This window comes from Ochlerotatus camptorhynchus, unplaced genomic scaffold, assembly GCF_037179485.1.
Source record: "Ochlerotatus camptorhynchus isolate MF236.1 unplaced genomic scaffold, CSIRO-AGI_Acam_v1.1 ptg000577l, whole genome shotgun sequence".
Classification (NCBI taxonomy): domain Eukaryota; kingdom Metazoa; phylum Arthropoda; class Insecta; order Diptera; family Culicidae; genus Ochlerotatus; species Ochlerotatus camptorhynchus.
Window position 1 is genome coordinate 4602759 of NW_027041058.1, and position 25184 is coordinate 4627942.

Here is a 25184-nt window from a genome sequence, read left to right on the forward strand (position 1 = left end):
AAATATTCCGGAACACCAGCAGGATGTTTGCAAAAACGTTTCAATTAAATGTTTCAATTGTAGATCCTGTTCACAATCCATTCCGAATTTTTGTTTTTCTTTCGTGGGTTTCCGAACCCTTTACTTCGGTTTCGCCAACAATCAATACGAAATTAACGATTTTAAATTGGCTCACTACTTGACTAGCCTATTGGTCCCAAGCAAATCGATTAACGTATCCCATTCTAGTACAAATTCTAGTACTACACAATGTTTGTTTTGATTCTCTATGAAAGTTTGACAGATAAAATGAGGGGCTAGTAGATTTTCCTATGTTTCGAGGGGTGAATCGATTAGCTGCGGACCGAAGATAGTATACCAGAGCTAAGCCAAACAGTTGAGCACGTTTCTTCGGGACGTACTAGTCTTAGAGTTACTTCTAGGGTTTCACTGCTTGTGGTCCGTTTTCGGTTGAGTTTGCCGAATGTAAACAAGAAGGAAAAAAGGACATGCTAAAAATTGTTTACCCAAATTCTATATTGCTGAAATAAACATGCATTTGAATTTAATTCAACCATAAATATTTTAGTTTTAAACATGTTTTCAATGTACAGGCATACCTGGATCTCGACCTCGATGTAACGTAACTACACACAAAAAACAAAAATTGTTGCTTTAAAAATAATGCATGATCAAATTAAAACATTCCCAAATTTCGTAGTTTCGACTATTAAATTTTTTAAATGTAATCTTATTTTTTGATTTAAAAGTGTTTCTTTCACTTTTGGCTTGTAATTTTAAGTCTATTTTTTAGAATAAAAGATATAAAATTGTCAAAACATCTCTTCAGTGCGAAGTTTTTGACAGTATTGGACCTGTGTTTCCTTCCAAATAGGACATGCGAAACAAATAAACAAAACGAAAGCAGCTGTGAGAATTAGCATGAGCAGCAGCAGTTTCTCGAACTTTCCCACATTTTCATCCGCACCGGCTTGTTTCTCTTCTGTAAGATAAGAATAATAAGATGGAGACATCCGTGGTGACGCTATGAAGTGGAAGGATCGGAAGGATACTCCAGCTGCGGGATTTGGAGGTTTATACCCCGTTCACATTACAGCGTATATCACGTGATATACGCTGTCTTGCAATGAGCACTCATACATCTAGTTTTCACTGGAAATCCTATGTATGAGTGCTCATTGCAAGACAGCCTATATTACGTGATATAGGTTGTAATGTGAACGGGGTATTAGTTGATGAAATTTTCGAATTAGAGTTTGAGTTAAGAGTTTGCTTGCTTCCGATTTTCCTAATTGATGTGTTTTGATTTTCAGCAGCCTCGTCAGACTTGCTGGAAAGCAAGGCTACTCCCACCATCACCTTCACTAACTGTCGAGCCAACTGTATATTTGAGTAAAACGCTTCCCATCTTCAAGTTCCATAATGCCGTGCCCTTTCAGTCAGCATCGAAAATATAAATAAACTAAAATATATTAAATTAAATATTTCTATGCTTCATTTTTTCAAAGTAAAAAGCAATTGAATTAAAAAGAATTCATATTTGAGATGGAAACATAAATCATTGTGATAAAACTGCCCAAATATTAACAGTTCCACAATTCGATTTCAAAGTTTCAACTTTTAAAAGTAAAAAACGAGTTATTTTTAAATTGACAGTTATCTGACTTTTGTTTTGAAATCTAAACACTTTCTACCAAAAAGAACCAACGAAAACTTATAATGGATCATTTTAGATGGCTGAGTTTTGAACCCACCACAGCTTTCATTTTGCGCTACTGTATACGGACGAACCAATGTAAAATACTGTGGTAGCCACAGTACGGTGCTGTCAAAACCTCAGCATCTTCAATGATCCATTCTACCAATGGATTTTTCAATTTTAGTAACGATAATTTTTTGTGTGTATCACTTATGACTGCCATCGCCGATTTCTCGCAAACAATCATTCAAACAGGCAGAGTAATAACACCATCGGACAGATGAGATAATCCTCCATCTATAGGTAATATTAATTTGTACGATTCAATTGGTATTAAGGATATATTGACGATGGAAGTCAAAATTGACAGTTACTTTATATCGAGGTATACCTGTACCACAGACAAACAGACATTACACTCACAATTACATTCATCGCAAATAATGTTTTAGTTGGGAATGTGCTTGCATTAGTCATGGTGGCGCCACTGAAGCATTGAGAAAGTCACCACATTTCGAACTTATCAGTGATGCCAGTTCTTTTTCACGTCTAGTTAGTAAAAAATATGATGAAAATGATAAGTGGTCAAGGCATCCCACTGGAAACACATACCACATCACGAATACAAAATACAAAAAACGAATACAAAAAAAAAGTTGTTGAATATTACATCAAAACTGCTGCACATTAGTCATTCCGTTCCTAACATTCAACGTTGAACGATGTACATAGAATTCGAGGACAAATCATGTTGATGACTGTAATATTCCATCAACTTTTTCCAGTTATTGATGTTCAATACTTCACCATGAAGGGGGTGACCTCGGCGTAGTGGTTAGCATCCATACCTCTCACGCCAAATTCACGAGTTCAAATCTCACCCCCGGACAAGTCACGAATGACCCAAGAGCGTTAAAATGACTATAATAATAATAATTAAAAAAAAAAAAAAACTTCACCATGATGATACAAATAACATTGACACATCTACATTTAGAAACGGCACTAATAAGTGATGCATTACCTCATTTAAAAACTTGTTTCCAGCAAAAGAAAAAGCACAATAAGTAAACAAAACAAATCCCTAAGAAAAGTCTTAGCTTTTGTGAATTTTTCCTACGGATCCGTATTTCTGCAAAATTCAATCAATTCTATAGATCTACGGAAAATTTCATAGAACCGACATCACTGACTTCCATCTGTTTTGTTTTTATTCAACACAGCTGACGCGCCTGACGCGTTGACAGAACGAGGGAAAAGCAACTAGTGAAAAAAAATTGCATGAACGAGGGATGCTCCGGTTGCAAAACAATGCTTGGGAATGTGGATGATACATGGTGCTAGTGCGCATACAAAATACGCTTGACGATATTTTTGGAAGAATTTTCTTCTAAGTGTTATGTCTGTTTGTCTGTGCCTGTATTTTGAATAATTCATATGTTTAGAATATAAACATTTATATTTTTGATTTAAATGAACGAAATTCGTATCCGTGTTGAAAAAAACGTGGTATCCCTAATAAAAAAAAAACACAAAAGAGAGCTTAACGACGTATTCGGGGTATCCTCGAAACCATTTGCGGGATAGTTTACCCATCCGGGATATAGTTCGTTTGTGGTATTTGTTTATTAGGGATGTACTTAAGAAAATGTCAAATATTGTTGTTATGTGCATGCATTTTTGCAATGTGATCAACAAATGATATGTATGTGTCGGACACATACTTAATATGAGTACACATAAAAGCCATGTGTGACCACACCTACTATCCATTTGACACAACAATTTCATGTGTACTATTGAGTGGGTTCAGTTTATGTGTGGCCACGGTAACATAAAAGTCATGTGGAATTTCACATGGAAATTCATCAATAAAAATGTGTGTAATTTTTTAGTGTAGTCTGATCAGTAGTATTACGTATTATTCGAACAGACCACTACACGGTAACCGCAAAATACCCAATAATGACTACAAAGTAAGCATTTTCGAGGGAAACTGGGACTACCCATTAAATGAGTAAAATTTTACCCATTTATGAGTAATTACAACTACAAAAACAAGTAGTAAGTATTCATTTTTGAGTAGCAAATACTCATAAATAGGTAATATATTTACTCATTGAATGGGTAGTCCCAGTCTCCCTCGAAAATGCTTACTTTGTAGTCATTATTGGGTATTTTGCGATTACCGTGTACGCATCCGCGGTGTTCGTGAGCGTTGTTTGGCCGCTTGGGCACTCGAGAACTGAACGAAAGTGGTTCATCTCACACGCCAACACAAGCACAATCTGCAATCGTAAACACCGCATCGTGAATCCAAGGAAAATCGCCCCTTTTCCAATCAGAATGTGTTCGGGTCGTGAGTTGGCTGGACGTGTTTTGTGATTGTGCGGTGCAAAGCAAGATTATTATTCATCCCAAGCTCCCTCTGTGAAAAGTGAAGAGTGCAAAAGTTTAACCGCGGAAAAATCTTCATTGCAATCGTTTTCTCGTGCTAACGTCTGCCGAATTTGATCCCCGAGATGGTGTGGGGCTTTGTGACGTGCGGTCCGAACGAGGCACTGGTAGTTTCAGGTGTGTAGAAGGATTTTTCCTCACGGGTGACAGCCAGCCGCAAGAAGCTGGTGAAAATTTTTGGTGTTGTGTGTGGTTGAAGAGGGACCGAAGGGGTGTCATCATCATCGTCATCAGAGAGGGGTTGATGAGCTACGATGGGTGGTGGTCGGTTGGTAGGTTTGGGGTGACATACATATGTATGCGCCAACAACAACAACAACAACCCAAACGACGTCAGTGTTGACACCGACAGGCTTCTTTGCGATGTAGGTTGATGTTTGTTTTCTTGGAAGGAGGAGAATGAGGGAATTTTGTGTGTGGATTTGTATGTGTTGGAGAGAAAGCAGTGAATGTGTATGTTTTATGCTGGCTTGTATACGAATACACCAAGGCCAGGATGAGCTTGAAAGAAAACATCAACATTTCGGTTGATAGGAATCACTTGCTTTAGCTCATATGAATGTAAATATAGCATGAGTAATTAAGACTAGACTTACTTTTCGAAATTACGTTTGATATTTGGATGTCTTTTGATCTTGATTTCTTTGTATTAAATAATTTGAGGATGCGATTTAGTTAAAAGCTCTTCTATTCTACTGCCTGGGGTATGAAAGTAGATACTATATCGATCCACATCACTTTGGCGCCATCAATCTTCTCCGGAAACGACAGGAAGTCTGTTGTGTACTTATCCTGCTTACATTGCCTCATGTGCATTCCTAAAGATTCTCTGCTTTAAAGCGGATGTAACACAATCCATTGCCCGAGTTGCAGCATAGCAATGCATCATATGAATGCATCACCCTAGAAAGGTTGTTTGAATTATTATGTCCTAAAGCACCAAAGCAGCAGGATGTTACTATATAGGGAGAGAAAGGAGAGAAAAAGACCCATTGAGTGTTTCGTTTTTGTCCGGAAAGTGTCACATCAATATCGATTTTTGTCTGCTGTGCAGGGTGAAGCAGCACGGTGTTTGCCTCTGTTTACGTGTGACGATAGTCACGGACAGATGGGGACAATGCGGCGTCGTCCGTTCCAATGATTTTTTAGATGGCAGTGAAATAAGTGTTACTTTGGTGAGCGAGGCTGTGTGTGAATCATTTCCTGAAGGTAATTTGCTTCTATTTTTAAACATGCCTGGAGTCTGTCCAGACATAGTTTTGCGAACATTGCATTTCATTGTTGTAGGGAATAGCAACAACGATTATTGGTACTCTAGACCAATCAGAGATGTTTCAAAGACAAGTTTGAATTTGAACAGTAGATCAGGTTGTATAGATCGGATAATGGGCCAAGGATTGTTCTTTAAGTTTGTCCTTGTTCCGTTCCTCGTAGAAATGCGTGTTCGAGGCGTTAGTTGGCGTTCAGCAGCTCAAGTATAATTGAAGGATAGCTGAGGGAACCTGGGATAGTCCAGTAATAGCCACCTACCATACTTTGCAAGCCCTGAATCGCGTTGTTCATTATTGGTTAGGTATGAAGGTCTTGATACATGCTACAATTCAAGCGACCGTTGTTCGGATTCGCAGATACCTGATCCTACAAATCATAATAAGTCGGAGATTGAAATATTATTACGTGGATCTCTTTGTTTTCTAAATAAATGTCCAAGTTTGATATGTATATCATTCGGTTCAAAGACCCATTCGGCCTTCGAAAAAAATACAAGATTCAAAATAAATTTGGACATTCCGGGACTCTTAAAAACTTTTATAATTTTGGATTTATGTAAAAAAAAATTATTTAAATTGTGCAACATAATTTGACAAGTAACAATTAGTAGGGGGTGACCCCGGCGTAGTGGTTAACATCCATACCTCTCACGCCAAAGTCACGAGTTCAAATCTCACCCCCGGATAAGTCACGAATGACACAAGAGTGTTAAAGTGACTATAATAAAAAAAAAAAAAAAAAAGTAACAATTAGCAATGCAATTTTGGAGCCTTTTGGAGTGTTTCAGTTTACCGTAGTTATTTATATGAAAGCGGGAAAACTGTGATGGGAAACCGGGAATTTTATTTCTTAAATCCAGTGGCCACCCTGTTCCATCCATTAGAGCGAAAAGTGGACTTCAGAACGCCCGGAAGATCCGGATACTGACCACCGTGGCCAAAATTGCATGTTGGAGATGGATCTCTGTTTCTTGACGGTACTCGCCTTAGTGTGAAATGATATGTCACATTGCTATGTTTTAGCGGGGTGAAAAGTGGTCCTTTGAACTGGATTTTGGAAGATTTGGATACTGACCACCGTGGTCACATTATGTCCAGCATGAATCTCCATCACACTAGCCTTAATTTATGTGTCGCATGCCCATGTTCTGGCAGGGAGATAAGTGGTCCTCCAATATACTGGCCACTGTGACAAGATCACATCTAGAAAGCTTCTCAAGTAGTCCATCATGGTCGCCTATAAACATTAACATTAGCCCATGTTTTGTAGGAACGAAAACGAATTTAGTGGTTCTAATATAACTCATAATTCTCGCGTAACATTTGAAAAGGGTCCATCCTCGTTGATCGATTCTCTTCATCGACTTTCTCTTTGGTTTACCACTGCAACATAAACGAATTTCTCAGACGATGATGTTAGCTTGGGCTTGAAACAACACACTAGATGGAAAATGCATTTGCAGTTGCGTTATTCGCGAAAGAGAAAATCGATCATGAATCCTGCTTTATATCTTAATAAATAAATAATTCTAATAAATATGTTATTAGAATTCACTACATTCCCTTAAAAATACTGGAATATTAGATAACTACCCAAGTAACAATTTCGGTTTTAAAAGGGTTCTGTAGACCATGTTTTAGACTTGTAGCATGCTTTAAAACCTCAATAAAACTTGCAATGTTACTTGGGTAGTTTATGTTATGTTATAAATTGTTATCAATATGATTTCAAACCCAAAATTTCATATCATTTTGATATCCGACTTTCCTCGGGTAGTCCCTTCGATGTCGACTCGGGGTTCAATCTATTAATATTTCGTTGAGAGGGAGTTAAATCGACCGGTAGGCGGTTGTCCATCAACTATCCAGCCGTACATAGCTGCCTTTGATGCAATGAATAATTCACGCTTTCCCAGGTGGTAAAATTAAATAAATTGTTGACCAGGCTAACTGATGATAAATCGCCCTAAGTGTGACAAATCATATTATCGGGTCATTCCTCACTGGAACTGTGTATTTTTCAATCAATTTTGCATGCGTACACCCACACAGTCAATTAGCCATCGGTTCACAATCAGGCTAATTGGTAAAATTGAATTTCCTACTGATGTTGTTACTCTTTTCCATCCCGCAGGATGCTGCCACATGAAACCGCTGCTGGTCCCCGGTGGGCGGGCATTTGTATGGCCCTCAGTGCAAAGAGTTCAAAGGTACGGTATCACTCCATCCTCCCCAAGCCCAAGCCCAGGTACAGGCGATAATTGTAATAATGATTGCGATATTTTTAGAATCTCCCTCAACACGATGACACTGCAGGTGGAAAGTCCAACCGTGTACACCAGCCAGGGTGTGCCAATTTCCGTGACCGGCATTGCCCAGGTCAAAATCCAGGGCCAAAATGAGGACATGCTGCTGACGGCGTGCGAGCAGTTCCTCGGCAAGTCCGAAACGGAAATTCAACATATTGCTCTGGTTACCTTGGAAGGCCACCAGCGTGCCATCATGGGTTCGATGACGGTCGAGGAGATCTACAAGGACCGGAAGAAGTTCTCCAAGCAGGTGTTCGAGGTCGCCTCGTCCGATTTGGTCAACATGGGCATCACGGTGGTCTCGTACACGCTGAAGGACATCCGCGACGAGGAGGTAAGTTCGCGCGGCAGTTCCACTCGAGTCCCCAACCTCTGTCCGTCTCTCTCTCTCTCTCTCTACCGCTCTCTTTCTCTCATCTATACTTCGTCTTAGTCTCTACTCCCCCCCGAATATCTGATTTCTTACTTCATCCTTCTCACTTAGTATAGAAAGTTTAATCGCGAATTGGCACATTCTTTTCGCAGGTTTCCTGTTTTGTTTCTTCCCTATCTCGTTATGCACATATTTTTTTATCAAAATGATTGTCAAAAAAAAAAACGATAACCGAAATATTGTTCGTATCACTGCTAGCAGTTTGTTAGCCGCGTTTAGCTCGTTTCTTATCAGCATAGCTCAGTAATGGCTCGTCTTCCTTCTTATATCAAGCGGCTAAAAGCTACATTACAATTTAGGCAATTGAATGCACTAATTTTGTTCCATTTCGATCCTTTCCATTGAGTATTTCGCGCTGATATTGTGCCATTACCGGAGGTCCTTGAATTGTCACTAATATTGTCTCTTGTTCGGGCAGGTTTATCCTTAAAGATTTCCATAATTGATCAAAGTCAAATGGGATTGTAATAGGTACCAGAAACACGTTGAAATTCCGAAATGCGTTAAAAAGCACTAAAATGGCCTACGACACTCGATTTACATCTTACATCAAATATGGATTGAACAAAGTCTAGATTATGGTCGCTGAACGAAAACATCCGCAAGACTTCGAATGGTTATTGCATTGCTCGATTACCTTATAACCTTATAACCATATATGGTTGAATTCGTCCTCAGCTAATGAGCATCCATATGACTGACATCCAAATAAAGGATGATATTTATTTGATAATTGGCTGTAACACTTACAGCGCTCAGACGACAACAATTTAAGAACACGATGACTTGCAAATGATTTAAAGATTTATAATTCGATTGTTTACATTTCCATATTGAACAGCAATGAACCATTTGTTTCACTGAACCTAAACGCAGTGATGCAAAATATCATGACACTCACGTGACTCTCGTCTTCGCATCAACCGACTATCGCTGACAGAACGTTTTGTCACGCAGTGAGAGGTATAGAGCCATGGCAAACAACAATCACCAGTAATGGTCGCTGCTCACAAGCAAAACGTTACACTCGCTGCAGTGAAGACTTCTGCAGTACGATCATGAGAAAAAGCGAAACGACAGAAGAAAATGAAAACAATATGCCTACGCATTCCAAGTTCGTCTCGGCAGGCGCGACAGTGTGAGTTACAAACAAAGCAGGCCACATTAAACGGAAGCTGTTGGGCTCACTCACCAATACACTCACATAAGCAAGCAAAGCAGCTTACTTAACTTACTTAAGGGTCCTGTGCACCACCAGCGGTGCAAAGGGCCAACGTGAAAGACTTCCATCCTGGGCGGCTGCTCGCTTTTGCCTTGACCAGGTCAGATTTCTATCGACTTGCTTAATTTCCTTATTGAGGCTCCGCCGCCATGAGCCCCTGGGTCTGCCTCTGCTGCGATGTCCTGCTGGATTCCAATCCAGCGCTTGCTTGCAGATTTCGTTTCCGCCCCGTCGAAGTGTGTGGCCGACCCACCTCCACTTTCGTTCTCGAATTTCTGTTGCTATCGGCTTCTGATGACATCGACGATGGAGCTCGGCATTCGAGATCCAGTTGTGAGGCCACCAGGCACGAATTATATACCGCAGGCATCGGTTGATGAAGACCTGCAGCTTTTGAGTGTTCTCCGCTGATACACACCTCGCTGGCGTATAACAACACAGATTTCACGTTCGAGTTGATCATTCGGATTTTGGTGCGTTGACTTATCTGGTTGGATCTCCATACGTTTCGTAAACTCGCAAAGGCAGCCCTAGCCTTCTTGATTCGTGCACCTATGTCGCTCTTGGTCCCGTCGTACGACGCTATTTGGCTGCCAAGATATTGGAAACTTTCGACCTTCTCCACTGCTTGCCCCGCTACCATAAAGTTGGAAGGGTTGCCCGTGTTGATATCCAACGATTTGGTCTTGTTGACGTTGATGGTGAGACCTGCCGCAGAGGAGCGTTCGGCTAGGTCATTGAGCTTACTCTGCATATCAGAGCGCCGTTGTGCTAGTAGAGCAACATCATCAGCCAAATCGAAGTCGTTGAGATGCTCCATGGTGATAGGCTGCCAAAGCAGCCCACGGTTCGGTACACGGTCCATTGCACCTACCATGATCTCGTCGATTACGATGAGAAACAGTAGCGGTGATAGTATACATCCTTGTCTCACACCAGCGACTACCCGGATAGGGTCGGACAAGGCTCCGTTATGCAGAACTCTGCACGTGAAAGCCTCATACTGCGCTTCGATGAGGTTGACGATTTTATCAGGGACTCTCTTGCGTCTCAGGGCACCCCACAGATTCTCGTGATTGAGACGATCGAAAGCTTTTTCGTAGTCAATGAATACCAAATAAAGGGACTCTTGGAATTCATTGACCTGCTCCAGGATGATGCGGAGCGTGACAATATGGTCCACACAAGATCTTCCGGCACGGAATCCTGTCTGCTGCCGTCGGAGAGTCGCATCGATCTTCTCCTGTATTCGATTCAGGATAACTTTGCACAGAACTTTGAGAACAATACACAGAAACATGATGCCTCGCCAATTGTTGCACACAGTCAGATCCCCCTTCTTTGGGATCTTCACTAAGATGCCCTGCATCCAGTCGGCCGGAAAAATCGCGGTGTCCCAGATATTACAGAATAGTTGATGCAACATTTGTGCGGATAGCATGGGGTCAGCTTTGAGGATCTCTGCTGATATGCGATCGACCCCTGGAGCCTTGTTGGATTTCATGCTTCGGATAGCTCCTTCAATCTCCTGCAGTGATGGGGCCTCGGAATTGACGCGAGTGATGCGCCGCACCCTAGGCGGATCATGCCGAGATGTTGATGGCTGGTTGGCCGTCGAAACTTGAAGAAGTTGTTCGAAGTGCTCAAACCAGCGTTTCAGCTGGTCAGTGGGGTCGGTAAGCAATTGTCCAGTTGTGTCCTTCACTGGCATCCTCGGGTTCATCCTTGCTCCACTCAGGCGTCGTGAGATATCGTAGAGGAGGCGTATATCGCCAGTGTTTGCGGCTTTCTCCCCTTCGTCGGCCAGGGAGTTCACCCACGCTCGCTTGTCCCGTCTGCAAGAGCGCTTGACTTTCTTTCTCTAGAGCCGAGTACCGTTGACGGGCTTCGTTCTTGGCCTCTCTGGTTCTCGCCCGCTCTATTGCGGCTTTTGTTTCTCTACGCTCCTCAATCTTCCGCCAGGTTTCATCTGTGATCCACTCTTTCCTCTGGGTGCGCAGCTCACCCAAGTTGTTCTCGCTTGTTTCTATAAAGGCATTCTTGATGGCCGTCCATTGTTCTTCTACGCTGCCACCTTCTGCAACGTCCGCAGCTCGAGTCTCAAGTTCATGAACAAAAGACCTTTTTACCGCTGGATCTTCAAGTCGGCGTGTGTTGAACCGCCGCCCGAGTCTCTCCTCCCGTCGCTGGATCCGCGCCATGCGTAGGCGGATTTCACCGATTAGAAGGTGATGGTCAGACGCGATGTCGGCGCTGCGTTTATTCCGGACATCAAGAAGGCTCCGTCTCCATTTTCGGCTGATGCAGATGTGGTCGATCTGATTCTCGGTATGTCCATCACGGGAAACCCACGTGACTTTGTGCACTGGCCGATGGGGGAAGAGCGAGCCCCCGATCACCATGTCGTTATTGCCACAAAATTCTGCAAACAGCTCACCGTTCTCGCTCATTTCGCCGAGACCATGGCGTCCCATGACACGCTCATAGTCCGTGTTGTCGGAGCCGATCTTCGCATTGAAGTCGCCAGTGTAGATCTTGATGTCACCCTTTGAAACTTTATCCACGACGGCATTCAGTTGACTGTAAAAATTCTCCTTGTCCTGTAGCTCGGCAGCATCGGTTGGCGCATAACATTGGATTATGGTAAGGTTACGAACCCGTGTTCTAAATCTGGCAACGATTATCCTCTCATTAACAGGCTCCCACTTGATGAGCGCAGCACTTGCCTGGACGCTAAGTAGGAGACCAACTCCACGATGGCGGGGAGCGTTTTCACCTCGAATACCAGAGTATAGTAGTACCTGTCCCGACGGCAGTTTGTGTTCTCCAAAGTTTGGCCAACGAACTTCACTCAGTCCCAGGATTTCTAGCTTCATGCGTCGCGCCTCGTTGGCGAGTTGTGCCAGTTTACCCTGCTGGGCTAACGTCAATACATTCCATGATCCAATTCGTGTCCGTTGTTTTGCGTTAAAAGTCATTGCCGTTAAATCAGTTCGATGTCTTTCTCTGTTGGTTTCTGTAACAATTGTAAAGGTTTCAGAGACAGTAGGTGGTTGGCCTAAGGTCTCCTATCCGCCGTGATGGGGCTGCCATCTTAGGTGTAGCTTCCGGGGAAGAGCATTTCTTATTCAGCCGCTGGATGCCAGTCAGACGCTGTTTGAGCCGCACCTCCATGGTGAACAGACGCTCGGGTTGGCGAAGCATTTCCTCTATCACCGTGCTATGGTTACCGCGCCAGTGTTCGCGTCGCACCTCCTCACTCTGCTATTGTCGGATTGACAACATTGCCCAGGCTACGCCAACCAGCTGTGTCCATGTTTCAGCTGGCAGTCTTTTGTGATCATATGACTCGTGGAGGCGTGAGGTAGGAACTTGTGAGGACCGGAGCTAGGTATATCGCTCCTTCCAGATTGTCATTCACCATTTTGTAGCCCAAAGCCCAAAGCAAAGCAGCAACTGCTTCAAAACGAGCACAGATGCATGTCGTGATTGTCCAGATCGGTGATGGATCACAACCGAAGACGACATTCACCAGTTGCTTTTTACTTCTTTCGCCAACTTGATGGATGGTCATGGAGAGAGCTTCGACGATCACATTGATAGGAATGTACAAAGCGTTACTACCATCAGCTGTTTGACGATCGTGATTGTGATAGGTCGCAACTCTGCCTAAACGTCATGCTTGGTTTGAATGATTGTTCGCTTACCCAAGCTTTATACCACTTATCTAATGATAATATCAATATTATTGAGATGATCGTCAGTCGATTCATAGCAAACCAATTCGGATGCTTGTCATCTTAATATTTGATGATTTTAGTCCAAATTTTGAAAGCCTACACACTTAGAAAATAATACCGAACTCGGTTTGATTTCAACCGAGTTTTTATCTGCTGAACGCTCGGTAGTCTGTTCGGTTCAAAGAGGAATAACCGAGCTTGTTTCACCTACAATCTGTCAAAGTTACCGAAAATCTCGGTTGATGAAAAATATATTCAAGCAGAAATAACCGAACATCGGTTTACTCCAGAATTACCGAACCGAGGGGCACGCCATTTCAGATATAAGTGCGTGATATTTAAAATAAATCGTAGTAATTGAAATACTTTGAAGACAGTAATAATTTGAATTTAAATACTTTAAGCGGTATTGAAAGTTATTAACAAATAATTAACGATAATTTATGTAATGACAAATAATTTAACTACGTTGAAAATAATTTAAACATTAAATTTAGTGAGTAATTAAAGTATTTATTGAAATTAAGAGTGTATTTAGGCTCTGAACCATTTGGTGGATTATTTTAACTTTTGGTTAAAATTTGACAGATGGAAAGTTATCGATTAACCCTGCTATCCGAGCGTGGTTATTTCTGACAGACAAGAAGTTAAATTTTGACAACCGTGGCTGAGTTCTTCTCGAAAACCGGTCGATCGACAGCACAGGGATTTTCGAACATCAAGAATAACTTTTGAAATGTCACTTTTAACCACGAGTTAAATTTAACTCGGCAAATGGTTCACATCCTTAATGTATTTAATTCAGTAATGGCAAGATTTTTAAAATTTGGTCAGCAGGCTGTGTAGTATTGAAGGACTAGTGCGTGCCCCTCGTACCGAACGCTGTCAAACAAACCGACCCACCTGTTGTAATTACGGAATTCGGTTCTTTTGGGCAGTGTTCGGTTTTCACTTCAAATCCTGCTTTAAATTTTGATTAAGGATACGTTGCTTCGAATTTTCATAAAAATAAAACCAGTTTTGTCAAAGAAATGTAGGAAATATATTTATTTAATTTGTTTTAATGGAAGGAATGGAACTGCTTGTCCTGTTGCGGTGGTTCTAAACCGAATACAGTAAACGAACCGAACAAAACCTCGAATGCAGATGTAACATCAAGTTGGAGTCCTCCATGAACGCTCCTCGGCAAATCAATACCGGGACGTTGGTATCAGTGGGAAAATCATCTACTGACTGTAAATAAAAATCAAAGGTAATTGTTTAATACGATAACCTATCCAATAAACAATAATCTAATAATTTTACATTTATCCACTCTATAACGCATCCTCCTGTTGCAGTTGCTACAGAACTTTTCCTATTTCCCCTAATTTTTGCACACATCCGACGAGCACACGCGAGAAAAAATGACTGACTAGTTTTAGACTCAGCTTAGAGAACCGAGTTTTCGGTTAAAATTTCCGTCGCGAAGTTGAGCGCAAGTGGAACGTTTGACGTTTGAGCGTTTGACGTTTAACATGCTTTAGCAAATATTCCGTTCAGTTTACCGAGTTTCTCGGTTTTCACGAACCGAATTCGGAAATGTCGATACTTTACCGTACTTTTTTCGGTTCAGCCTTCATTTCTATCTGTCAAATTTATACTATTTTACCGAAATTCGGGTCTGATTCGATAAATACGCCTGAATATTTTTTTAAAACCATTTATTCGGTTTCTCATTGGTAACCGAAGAGGTTCGGTAGAAAATTAAACCGAGTTCGGTAGAGGAATGATTCCTCTATTATTTGTTATATGTTGTTGATGAGATTGAGCTTTTTTTAAAAGAGAAATCGGCGATTGACGTATTTGTTTACAAATGCAATTACGCCCAAATCTCAAATCACTCCGGATATGCATATCAATTTGAGATGACAATCATTCTAAGAGAGCATTACGTATTCCAACTGAGGCTTCTCGTATTGTTGTTCATCCTGTATTCGAGAGGAGCATTATCTGATTCGGGGCCTCCCTAAGCTCAGTCGGTAAAGGCGCAGATACAAAGCAAGACCATGCTGGAGGTGGCTGGGTTCAATTCCCGGTCCGGTCTAGGAATTTTTCGGGTTTGAAAATTTCTCGACTTCCCTGGGCATAGAAGTATGATTGGACTTGCCACACAATTATACTTGATACTTGATGGGCTACGAATCGCCAGGTTGATTCAACGCCGAACGAAGTACTCTTCTCCATTGGACTCGGTCCTGAGCCAATCGCTTCCAGTCGTCATGAACGTTTAGCGACCTGATGTCCTCCTCAACTGCAAATAGCCAACGTGTCCGAGGTCTACCCCGGAGTCGACGACCTCTACCGGGTTCTCTGCTGAATATAATATTTGCTTGTCGTTCTTCCGGCATCCGCACTACATGCCCAGCCCACCGTAGTCTGCCGTGTTTTATAAGCTTCACTATATCCGTACCGTTATACACTTGGTACAACTCGTGATTCATGCGACGCCGCCAGATGCCATTCTCCTGTTTACCGCCGAGTATTGTTCGCAGCACCTTACGCTCGAAGACACCAAATGCTCTCCGGTCAGACTCTTTTAACGTCCACGATTCGTGGCCGTAGAGGGCTACCGGAAGTATCAGCGTCTTATACAGAGCGAATTTCGTTTTCGTTTGCAGGCTACGGGACTTCAGCTGGCTACGTAATCCGTAAAAGGCCCTGTTTGCAGCTGCAATACGTCTCTTCACCTCGCGGGTAACATCATTATCGCATGTCACTAGTGTTCCAAGATACACAAATTCTTCCACTACCTCAAATTGTTCACCATCTAACAACACTACACTACCAACACCACTATTGCTCCCACGCTGTCTACCGGCTACCATGTACTTCGTTTTGGTAGAACTTATCGTGAGCCCAATCCTCGCCGTCTCCCTCTTAAAAGGCACAAACGCCTCTTCCACTGCTCTACGGTCAATTCCGATGATATCGATGTCGTCCGCAAAGGCAAGGAGCATGTACGATCGTGTGATGATGGTACCGTTCCTCTGCACACCAGCTCTCCTAATCGCTCCTTCAAGAGCAATGTTGAACAGTAAGTTTGAAAGTGCATCACCCTGCTTCAATCCATCTAAGGTCACGAACGAGGTCGAAATCTCATCTGCAACCCTTACACTTGATTTCGATCCATCTAGCGTTGCGCGAATCAGTCTAATTAGTTTCGCCGGAAAACCATGTTCTAGCATAATCTGCCAAAGCTCATTTCTCTTCACTGAATCGTATGCTGCTTTAAAATCAATAAACAGATGGTGAGTCTGCAAGTTGTACTCCCGGAATTTATCAAGGATTTGACGCAGGGTAAACATTTGATCCGTCGTTGATCGGCCCTCACGAAAACCAGCCTGGTATTCACCGACGAAGGACTCCTCAAGCGGTCTCAATATGTTAAACAGAACGCGTGACAGTATTTTGTACGCCGAATTCAGAAGAGTTATTCCTCGATAATTGGCGCACTCGAGTCTGTGCCCTTTTTTGAATAATGGGCAAATGAGGCCATCCAACCAGCTAGCAGGCAGTTCTTCGTCCTCCCATATCTTCGTTAGAATACGGTGGATTGCTTGATGCAGCTGCTCACTTCCGTGTTTGAAAAGTTCGGCCGGGAGCTCGTCCTTCCCAGCAGCCTTATTGTTTTTCAGCTCACGTATTGCCTTTTTAACCTCGTCTAGCGTTGGAGGCTCCACAGCTTGATCGTCGTCTGCGATGTTTACTCTGTTCCTCGATACTCCCTCACTCTCTCCATTCAACAATGTCTCAAAATGTTCTTTCCACCTGGCAGCCACCATTGTTTTATCTGTCAGCAAATTCCCCTCAAGGTCATTGCACATGGCGGGAGATGGCGCTGTTTTACTCCGCACACCATTGACAGTCGCGTAGAACCTTCGCATATCGTTCTGTTCCATACTTTCTTGCGCCTCAGCAATCACGCGTTCTTCGTATTGCCTTTTCTTTCTGCGGTGGGTTCGTTTCTCAGCTGCCCTTGCTACCTTGTACCGCTCTCTGTTCAGCCGGGTACCAGACACTAACATCCGGCTTCTGGCAACGTTCTTCTCATCCGTCAACCTCTGGCACTCCTCATCAAACCAGCCATTACGTGGTCGTCTTTGAGCTGTACCTATCACTTCTTGTGCTGTTGTGTTCACCGCTCCGTGGATTGTGTTCCACAGATTGTTGAGGTCCTCATTCACGTTGATTTCGCTAATCCGCTCATCAAGCTTCTGGCGGTACTCTGCAGCAACACCTTCTACTGACAAGCGATGGATATTGAAACGCATCGATCTCCGGTTCGTTGAATTCGTAACGGTCGATAGACGCGCCCGAATTTTGCAGACAACAATATAATGATCTGAGTCAATGTTAGGCCCCCTAAAAGTCCTTACATCAATGGCATCTGAGAAGTGCCGGCCATCCACCAACATGTGATCGATCTGGGTGCAAGTTTCGCCATTTGGGTGTCTCCAGGTGTGCTTTCGGATATTCTTGCGTGCAAAGTAGGTGCTACTGATGGCCATACCTCTAGCAGCGGCGAAGTTTATCAGTTTCAGGCCGTTATCATTGGTTACTGTATGTAGGCTCTCTGTACCAATGATTGGACGAAAGAAATCTTCCCTCCCGACCTGCGCATTTGCATCTCCGATTACAATCTTCACGTCGTGTTTTGGGCACTCATCATAAGTTTTATCGAGACTGTCATAAAACGCGTCCTTCACGTCATCGGATTTATCGTTGGTTGGCGCATAGATGTTGATCAGGCTGTAGTTGAAGAATTTGCCCCGAATCCTTAATACACAGATGCGGTCGCTTACCGGTCTCCACCGCATAACACGCTTCATCTGCTTCCCGATCACTATGAACCCTACTCCATGTTCTGCCCTATTGCCACCGCTGTGATAGATATGATACTTGAAGGAAGTGTTGGCGATGGGATCCACCGCCCGGAATTCACGTTCTCCGGATCTAGGCCACCGTACTTCCTGAATAGCAGCTACGCTCACATTCACTTTTTGCAGTTCACGAGCCAAAAGGCCCGCTCGTCCAGGTTCATTTAAGGTTCTGACATTCCAAGTACCGAGTTTCCATTCATTGTCCTTATTTCGTTGCCGGGTCGGTTGCCGAAAATTCCGTTCGTTGTTTTCTCTTTCTTCGTTTTTCTGAGTAATGTTGGGGGTTTCAGTATGCTACCTTACCGGGGTCGCGAAACCTACATCATGTTGGTGGGGCTGCCACCTTAGGTGTAGCTGACGTGATACAGCATTTCTTATTCAGCCGCTCGCTCCTAGACAGACGCTGTTTGAGCCGCACCTCCATGGTGAACAGACGCTCGAGGGTCGCACCCCCTCACTTTGCTATCACCACGATCCGGATCCATGTTTTTATCGTGGTGACATTGCCCAGGCTACGCTACCAGCATCTTTTGCTGGCGGTCTTTGTCATCGGCTGACCCGTTTAAGCGTGAGGTAGGAACTTGTGAGGACCAGAGCTGTTGGGACAACACTCCTTCCAGTTTGTCGACTCACCATTTGTAGCCACACAATTATACCAATGCAAAAATGGTACAGAGGCATCGAAAGCTCTCAATTAATAACTGTGAAAGTGCATCTAGAACACTAAGTTGAGAGCATGCAATAAGCTAATATGTGATATGCAATAAGCTTGAAATGCGAAGAAGAAGAAGAAAATCACCTGATTACAAAACAAGCGTCATCCGGTTGCAGCTATCATTCGAAAAAGCGGTTTCGATATTTCGATTTGAATAGTCTGAGGTTTCATTAGAACAGAGGGTGATGTTTTCGTTCAGTGTACGTCTGTACCTCTCGGGGCCTCATAGCCTAGTCAGTAAAGGCACGGTATTATCAAGCCGGAGGCGGCGGGTTCGATTCCCGGTCCGGTCGAGGGAATCTTTCGGGTTGGAAATTTTCTCGACTTCCCTGGGTATAGAGTATCATTGTGCTTGCCACACAATATACAAATTCATGCATTGGTATTGGCATCGAAAGCTCTCAATTAATAACTGTGGAAGTGCATTTAGAACACTACGTTGAGAGCACGCAATAAGCTGATATGCGCTAAGCAATAAGCTTGAAATGCGAACAAGAAGAAGAAGACGTCTGTACCTCACTTATACTTAGAAATTAGCCAAAATTCTGCACTAATACTTGGACATTCAGAGAAGTCTACAGCCTCCACTTTTGTACGTACAAACAGTTTTGATAATCATATGTTCCGCTTGTCTGGGATGGATGTTGCATTGAACTACACTGTAACAAACCACCGTCCTCTGTTCGAATCGAAACTTCGAAATCGCCTTTCCGAATGATAGCTGCAACCGGATGACGGTTGTTTTGAAATCAGATGATGCTCCTCTCGAATACAGGATGAACATTGTTATGAGAAGGGATATGGCTTTCAGTTGGAATGCGTAATGCTCTCTTCAGAATGATAGTCATCTTAAATTGAAATGCATTTGGTATTGGTTCAGCCCCTTAACGCAAATCATTCACAACGATGATGTAAATAATTCTATTGAACGTCATTTGCTGCTCTGTGCAGACAAACGAGGTGGAAGTATAGCCATCGCTATCAGAGGTGGTACGAATATTGGTAAAGCAAACCGTAGCTTATCTATTTCGTGGTGGAGGAAGTTCAATATGGAAATGTTAACAATCGAATTAATAATCTATTCCAAAGCATTTGTAATTGTAAGTCATCTTATCCTTAAATGGTTGTCCTCTGAGCCCTGTCTGTTTTACAGCCAATCTTCAAATAAATATCATCCTTTATTTGGAGGACAGTCATATGGATGCTCATCAGTTAATGAAGAATTCAACCATAAGGAAATCATCCGAAATTCGACAGCATATTGTTAAAGGGCTCGAGCAATACAATAATCAGTCGAAGTATTGCGGATGTTTTCGTTCAGTGTAGAAATAAACATGGGGCGCATTCAAGGACCTCGCTTAAACTGTAGTGGCATCGCCTCGGCGAAACATCCGTCATGTTTCTTTTTCTTTTCCTCCGCGGTAGAACCATCTCACTCAGTAGTTTTTAGTCTTTTTCGCTCTCTATCAATTTCCTTTTATATCCTCAATAACAGTACTAATCTTTAAACACTAATTTTTCCCCTCATCACCTCTCCAAGAAAAAAAGAAACACATAGTTTTTTTCTCCAATGTGTATTTTTTCTTTCTTTCTTTTTCTTCGTATATTTTTCCGCTACAATTACAATATTTTGAAAAACAAATGTAAAAGGGTGCTAAGGTATGTTGATTAACCCTTAGGGACAAATGGCCAAACATTGTTTCTTGCGCTAATACTACTACTACTACTACTAACTATTAACTACCAACACCACTACCACATATAAACTAAATGATCTCACCTTTCAACGCCCTTGGTTGATCTGTCTTGTTCTGTTCAATGTTCGCTCTGTATAAGCTACCAAGTTCGCCATTTATATACATACGATGATCCGCGATTCATGAACTACACCAACAGCGGTAACACACACTAACAAAACAGTGAAAACAATGAAAACACACAAACACACACACACACACTCGCACCATTTTGGATTGATTTCACTAGCACATGGATGTGATGTGCTTCTTAAGGATTTTAGTTTTCCGATTTTTGTACACACAGGATTGCACCAAATAAACACACACTGACCAGCCAGCGCGCTTACGCCAACATTCGAGAGAAAGAAAAAAAAAACATTAGACACACAGATACACTAAATTGGCAACACTGTCTCAGAGGTTTCGACGGGGTCTCTCCACCGTTGGGGCTTTTGAGGCAATGTCGCTACGGAAAAACTGCAAATTTGGTTTATTTAGATTTCGTTTCTGTTGTATTATCGTTTTCCACTTTGTGTTGATTAGTTGTTGTATTCGGTTTCCTATTTTCGGCAGCTTTTTAGCTTTTGCGCTCTGATAGAAGTACTACCTATACTTACTTTAAGTTAGATTGTAAGGTTTCCTTTTCTGAGAAACGTTGTCAATACTTTTTGTTTACATCGTGTGTGTATTTGAAAAAAACGAAAAAATTAAATGGTACATAGGGGAAATGCAGGTAATGTCGGCCTAAGTGTCCCTAATTTGGGCCCATACATAAATTCAGCAATCGACTAAATTTTCAATAGCAACCAAAAATATCCATTAGTAACGTCACAATAAAGCGTTCATCTAGATAAAATTGATAAATAGCAGGTTTTTAGCGATGGGCCCAATCTTAGATCCATAGGCCAACATTAGAGACATTTCCCCTATATTGAACTTTCGTAGGAAAAAAAATGAAATATGAAAACAAGTAATCAAAGAAATCGACACTGGACTGAGAAAACAACGGTTAAATATCGCTATTGAATATTGACTAAAACCGAGGGAGACGACTCTGTCTGGGCGCACGCTGGGTAGATAGAAAGAAGATTGATGACGATTCTGAAGATTTGCTGCAAAATGATGATGCACTATGCAAGTAGATGCGAGAAATGAAAGAAGACGCCACCCTCGGCTAAAAGCGCGTAACGAAATGGATTTTATAAAGTTTGACATGTCTATCTACCTATATAGGACTACAAAAAACAAGGTGAGTTGAGCAACATGTTCAAACCAACGGGATGGTCACTCCACACAGTGTACCAAAAACAAGTTTGGGCACAGTCATTGGCACTGTTTGGCACCCATGGTTACAATTTTTCTGATCTTTAAAGTTACTGGCTACACTGAATTTTTTCTGCGCCTGCGCAGTTGCGTGCATGTGTCAAAATTTGTTATTGATGTTGCCACAATATAATTAAATTATTTTCAAAACACAACCATGAATCTCCACCAAGTCTCGCCATGTATTCTCAAAATCGTTACACCCGTGACGGCAGTCGCGACCACATTTCCTCCCAGACGAAGAACAGCTGACAGTGGTATCTTAACCTGACCGAGGTTTCCGGCCATGACTACACGAACTAGCGATGCAGCTCCCACGGCTGCGGCTGCTTCCAATGCTGTTGCTGCTGCTGGTGGTCCGTCTTTTTCAACGAATTTTAAAGGAGACGGATCAGCAGAAGGAACAGCAGCTTCCGCTCTTCTCAAGCTTACGTGTTTTTGATGTTCTCGTTGCTCCCACGCACAGTGTTCATCGTCTTGGAGGAGGAGAAGCACAGCTTCATAATGCACGGGAATTTTGTGCCTTTGTGATCGATCGCGCTGTGATTGCACTTCATGATGGCGTTCACCGCCAGGGCTACGCTCGGGAACTCGACCAATCCGGAAGAGGAACTTTCTGATTTCAGAGGGAACATTCGCACTTGCGACGGGTGGCAGTCCTTGGTGTTGAATGCAGTCAGCAGCAGATCCTCGGACGGCATACGGGTGGGGTATTGAAGAAGTGGAGAATGCGATTTTTGCTGGCCTGTGTCAACGAAAGGAAGCGATTGTTCTTGGAGGTGCTGTAGTCCTTGTAGCTGATCGAATTGTCCGGTAGGGTGTAGGGGTTGGTGGACTTGACAAGTAGTTCTGCTTGGAAAATGCAATTTGAATTTTCCTACCATCATTTCCATTCACTCAATGTTGTTCATTACTTCAGCTTATCGGTGTTGGCTTTGTTGTTATCGAGTCCGTAGACCATCATCACTGCGCCCTGTTGCTTTGCCGGTTGAATGAATTTGGCTGGTCCGTTTCGGGTCAGCGGTGCGCAGGCATGGAAAATCATTTGCATTCATTTCATACATTCATTTACATTCATTTGCCTCTAACTTTTTTCATCAACAGCATTCCGAAAAATGATGTATAGAGCTTTTGTAGGTTTTGTTATTAGCTACAACTTTTGCTCACAGTTCAAATCTGTATCTCTTATGCATCACGAACTAGAGCGAGCAGCACTTATTACTGTTTTTCAGCGAATGTAAAATACATTCACTGAAAAACAGTGGTGGCTTCTGTTCGCTCTGCTTCATCATGCATAAGAGATACGGATTTGACTTGTTAACAAAAGTTGTAACTAATAACAAAACCTACAAAAGTTCCATACATCATTTTGCGGAATGCTGTTGAAGAAAAAAGTTAGAGGCAAATGAATGTAAATGAATGCACGAAATGAATGCAAATGATTTTCCATGCCTGGCGGTGCGTCCTTCATCAGTCCGACGTGTGTTCCGGTCGGTGCTGGTTTCCAGTTTTCCGACGGATGATACTCGGTTGGTGAAAAATTCGGTGCAAATCCATTTCCTCCGCCGGCTCCCAGAAGGGCTGTTTGACTAATGATTGACGTTCATTATGCGGGGTCGGCCTTGCGCCGAAGATGGAATGATCGTCCGTTGCAGGCATCTTTGGAGACGGCTGCATTCAATGTGTAGTCCCAACTGGAGTCCGTGTCGTTTTTGTAAACATTGAAAAACAAAACAAAAACAAGCGCTGTTAAAATACCGGGTTGCCAAACAAGGCATTATTCACAAGCAAACAAAAATCAGTTCAATTAAAGAGCCTAAATTTATAAAGAGGCGACATGTCAAAATTGGAACAATCGATTGTCTGTCAAAGTCATAGGAAAAGTCATTCCAATCGAGCAGAAGACCTGTCAAATGGATAAGATGTCGTCTCTTTATAAATTCAGGCTCTTTAAGTTCAATGACTTCTTGTCACTGCTGGCACAGCTGCGGCACACTGAAAAAAATGTTGGCGCAAAATAAGTGTGTAGAGTGACCACCCCTTGGTTCAAAACATGATTACTTTAAAATTTCAAGTAATTTCTCTTGGAAAATTATAACTTTTTTGCCTTTGTTCACATCCTCTCACTACCACTCACTAGTTTGCGCCTTTTTTCCGGATTGTTTATTTATACCCCGTTCACACAACAGCCTATATCACGTAACATAGGCTGTCTTGCAATGAGCACTCATACATAAAATTTCCAGTGAAAACTAGATGTATGAGTGCTCATAGCAAGACAGCGTATATCACGTGATAAACGCTGTTATGTGAACGGGGTATTACATTTGCTTGATCACGGCAATATTTTGTGACGAGTGGAACCAGTCACGAGACTGTCGAGTAAAAACAGTCGAATATGTTTGCATCGCTTCCTCTTCAGATCAATTTATTGCAATTTATAAGCATTCTTAGGTGAGAATGTTTACATCCATTAATGTGTATTGTTAATTTAAATTTTAATTTTGTTCGTAATAGTAAGATCCTTTAACCCATGAAAAACACTTGTGTAATTGTTTCTTAATTAAACTTAAGAATTATATTTAAAACCAGTCTTGGTAAAATCATCAATCAATTGATATTTTTCCACTCTGGAACAAAATATCATGCTTCATATTGATTTTACAAGCTGCTTTGATATTGCGAGACTATTCACAACATGTAAAAATGAAGCTGAGAGTTGACTCGACACAAAAACGATTCCGTTGCATATCGTTTTCTTAGAAAGAGAAAGTATAGTTTGCTATCTCTCTTTATTCTTCTGCCGATGGCAGACACGAACCTATAGCTGCCAGCAGTGACGGTAGTTTCGGGTCGCGTTCGGATGTTAAGTAAAATTCATGAAACTCCTCACCACGGTTTGGATGAAATTGTAGCTGGTGAGTTTTGTTAGCTCGATATTTGTAGTTACGATATCACCGCTTTTGCTTGCTTGTTGATTTTTGTGTAGGAAAATCAAGCGTAATCTTGGGCATTGGTGAGATTTTATTTTTGACGTAGGATTACGTCTTTCGGCAACATATTGGGGGTGCAATTTCAAAAAACTAAAATCGACCGCGTTACGACCACTTATAACTCTGCCAGGGGCCTCCCTTAGCTCAGTCGGTTAAGGCGCAGCTACAAAACAAGACCATGCAGGAGGTGGCTGGGTTCAATTTCCGGTCCGATTTCTGAATTTTTCGGATTGGAAAATTTCTCGATTTGCCTGGGCATAGAGAATGATTGTACCTGCCACACAATTATACTAATGCAAAAATGGTAGCAGGCATCGAAAGCTCTTAATTAATAACTGTGGAAGTGTTTCTAGAACACTAA

General features: G+C 42.3%; 1 protein-coding gene across 1 annotated transcript in view; it reads left to right on the forward strand.

Annotated features, from left to right (window-relative positions):
• Nucleotides 1-4058: 4058 nt before the first annotated feature.
• The window catches only part of LOC135713726 (flotillin-1), a 33746-nt gene continuing 12620 nt past the window's right edge, over nt 4059-25184 (forward strand). The window contains exons 1-3 of the mRNA XM_065236946.1: nt 4059-4273; nt 7562-7637; nt 7716-8070. Coding sequence (XP_065093018.1) covers nt 4222-4273; nt 7562-7637; nt 7716-8070 — 483 coding nt within the window. The 5' untranslated portion in view covers nt 4059-4221. The remainder of the gene's footprint in view (nt 4274-7561; nt 7638-7715; nt 8071-25184) is intronic.